Source organism: Aplysia californica, unplaced genomic scaffold (genome assembly GCF_000002075.1).
Source record: "Aplysia californica isolate F4 #8 unplaced genomic scaffold, AplCal3.0 scaffold00290, whole genome shotgun sequence".
Taxonomy (NCBI): Eukaryota; Metazoa; Mollusca; class Gastropoda; order Aplysiida; family Aplysiidae; genus Aplysia; species Aplysia californica.
In genome coordinates, this window is record NW_004797560.1 from 40,019 (window position 1) to 42,375 (window position 2,357).

General features: G+C 38.2%; 1 protein-coding gene across 1 annotated transcript in view; it reads left to right on the forward strand.

The window, feature by feature from the left end:
• Positions 1-307: 307 nt before the first annotated feature.
• The window catches only part of LOC101845477 (glutamine--tRNA ligase), a gene marked incomplete in the record, with an annotated part of 40,689 nt that continues 38,639 nt past the window's right edge, over positions 308-2,357 (forward strand). The window contains 1 exon segment of the mRNA XM_013084392.2: positions 308-471. Coding sequence (XP_012939846.1) covers positions 361-471 — 111 coding nt within the window.

The window sequence follows — 2,357 nt, forward strand, 5'->3', positions numbered from 1 at the left end:
ACTCACGCACACATACACACATACACACACACACATACACACAAACACACACACACATACACACACACATACACACACATACACACACATACACACACATACACACACACACAAACACACACACACACGCACACACGCACATACACACATACACACACATACACACACACACACATTCAAACACACACATACACACTCACACACAAACACACAAACACACACACACACACACACACACACACACACACACACACATAGCTGGTGCCTCTATAAATATTATAATAGATAAACATAATTGTCGTACTTTGTAAGTGTAAGTTGACCTTCCGACAGTAGAGCAGTGGTTTCGTGGTATTGCACATGTGGGTGGACTGTGTCGTCAGACAAGAATTGTCAACCCAGAAGCTTTCAAGTACAGATTGTGCCGTCAAATTAGTACAGTGCTTACATGTGACAGGAGCGCCAGAAAGGGCAAAGTGTTTATATAAAATATTACATTTTGAAACGTTTAAAACATTAAATTTTAAAGTGTTTAGGATTAAATTTAAAAGTGTTTAAAATATTTCATTAAAGTGTTTAAAATATTTCATTAAAAAGTGTTTAAAATATTTCTTTAAAAAGTGTTTAAAATATTACATTTAAAGGTGTTTAAAATATGACATTTAAAGGTGTTTAAAATATGACATTTACAATAGATAGTAAGGTGTTCCTGGTGTTACCTCCTAAACAACCTTCGAGTATTGCCAGGGGCGTTTACACTATATTATAACCTTACACTATATTATAACCTACAATTTCGCGTATTTTTCACTTGAATTTTGGCGTATGTCGTACTGAATTGCCAGATAGATTTTTGGTCAAATTTTGTTGCAGAAGACTGGATGGTATTGTCAGAACTGCTTTACATGTTGGAACAGGAGAGTTAAGAAAATATAAATATTTCACGACGTTGTGGAATCAGGCTCTCGTAAATTGTTGGGCATATGAGGTTATTGACATCATCTTAGAGCCTATTCGTTTGCGTTCCTCTTGGTGAAAAAAATTATTCATCTATGTTGAGCAGAAGTCGGAATATTTGCTATTGAAGGAGGTCGCCGGGTTGCCTGGTTCCAGAGGTAGAATTAGCGAGAAAACTGCCGCCATAGTTTGGTAACTTGCGTAGCCTGAGAGTTCCTGGAAACTGAAAATTTACATTTTATGTGCCTTTAATCAACGTTTTCAGTATAACACACAAAATGTGTTTTTAAATGGACATAAAAGGTGTTGGGTCACATATTCATTTTTTTTTTTTAATTGCCCATCGGTCAAAATAATTCCAATTTCTCTGATTTCATTATTTTGAAGAGCGCCTGATTTCACTACGATCTGGCCACGGCCACACAGACAGTTTAGGAGACGGGCTGCTCGACCCTGTAGTCTTTCAGGGCCAACCCGAGTTGAGTGGGATACTGTTGTGTCAGCTATCTGTTTTTGGTTGTTTGTCCGTTCGTTGCGTCTCTGGTTACCATACCCACAGGAACATGAAACTTAATGACTCTTTCTTAGAGGTAATAAACTAAGTTAGGAAAGTTCATAGGGTAAAAGCCAGGGCTTTAGTTGTGGGTTAGTCATAGCGTAGATGTGGGGTAGGTAGGAGGCAGAAACTTTTGTGTGTGCCTTCTTAGTGAATAAAACTACTACAGTTCTTGACCCCTGTGTTCACTTCAATTTAATAAGCATATTATGTGAGACAGCGTAGTGGAATCAGGCTCTCGTCAAAATAATTAAAGTGAAGAAACTTGCATTTTTCCGCAGGTAAATTTTTATCAAATTTTTGTATTTTGGCTCAACACCTTTCACGCCCATTAAAGAACTCATTTATATGTGGATTTTTTCTGAAAAGCGTTGATTAAAGGCATAAAAAATGTAAATCTTCAGTGACCACGGACTCTTAAGCCAAGGAAATAACAAATCTTTGGGGGCCATTTTCTCACTAATTTTACATCTGAAAACAAGTGACCCCCACCTCATTCTTTTGCAAGTATCTCGACGTGTATTTAAGATAAATGGATATTTTTTTCATCCAAATAGAGACAAGTGAATAAGCTTTAATATGATACCAATAACTCTACATGTCCAAAAATTGACGAGAGCCTGATTCCATCACGCTGCCTCACATATACTCGGACTCGCAACCGTAAGGTCGTGGGTTCGAATCCCGTCAGGGGCCCGACGTTTTGTCCTTGGGAAAGGCAATTTACACTTATTTTCCTCACTTCATCCAGGTGGGAATGGGTACCCGGCTATAGACAGCGAAAGATCTTGTCAGTTTGTTAGTGTTTGAGCGCTTAATCGGCTGCTTGCACTGTATGCTTCCC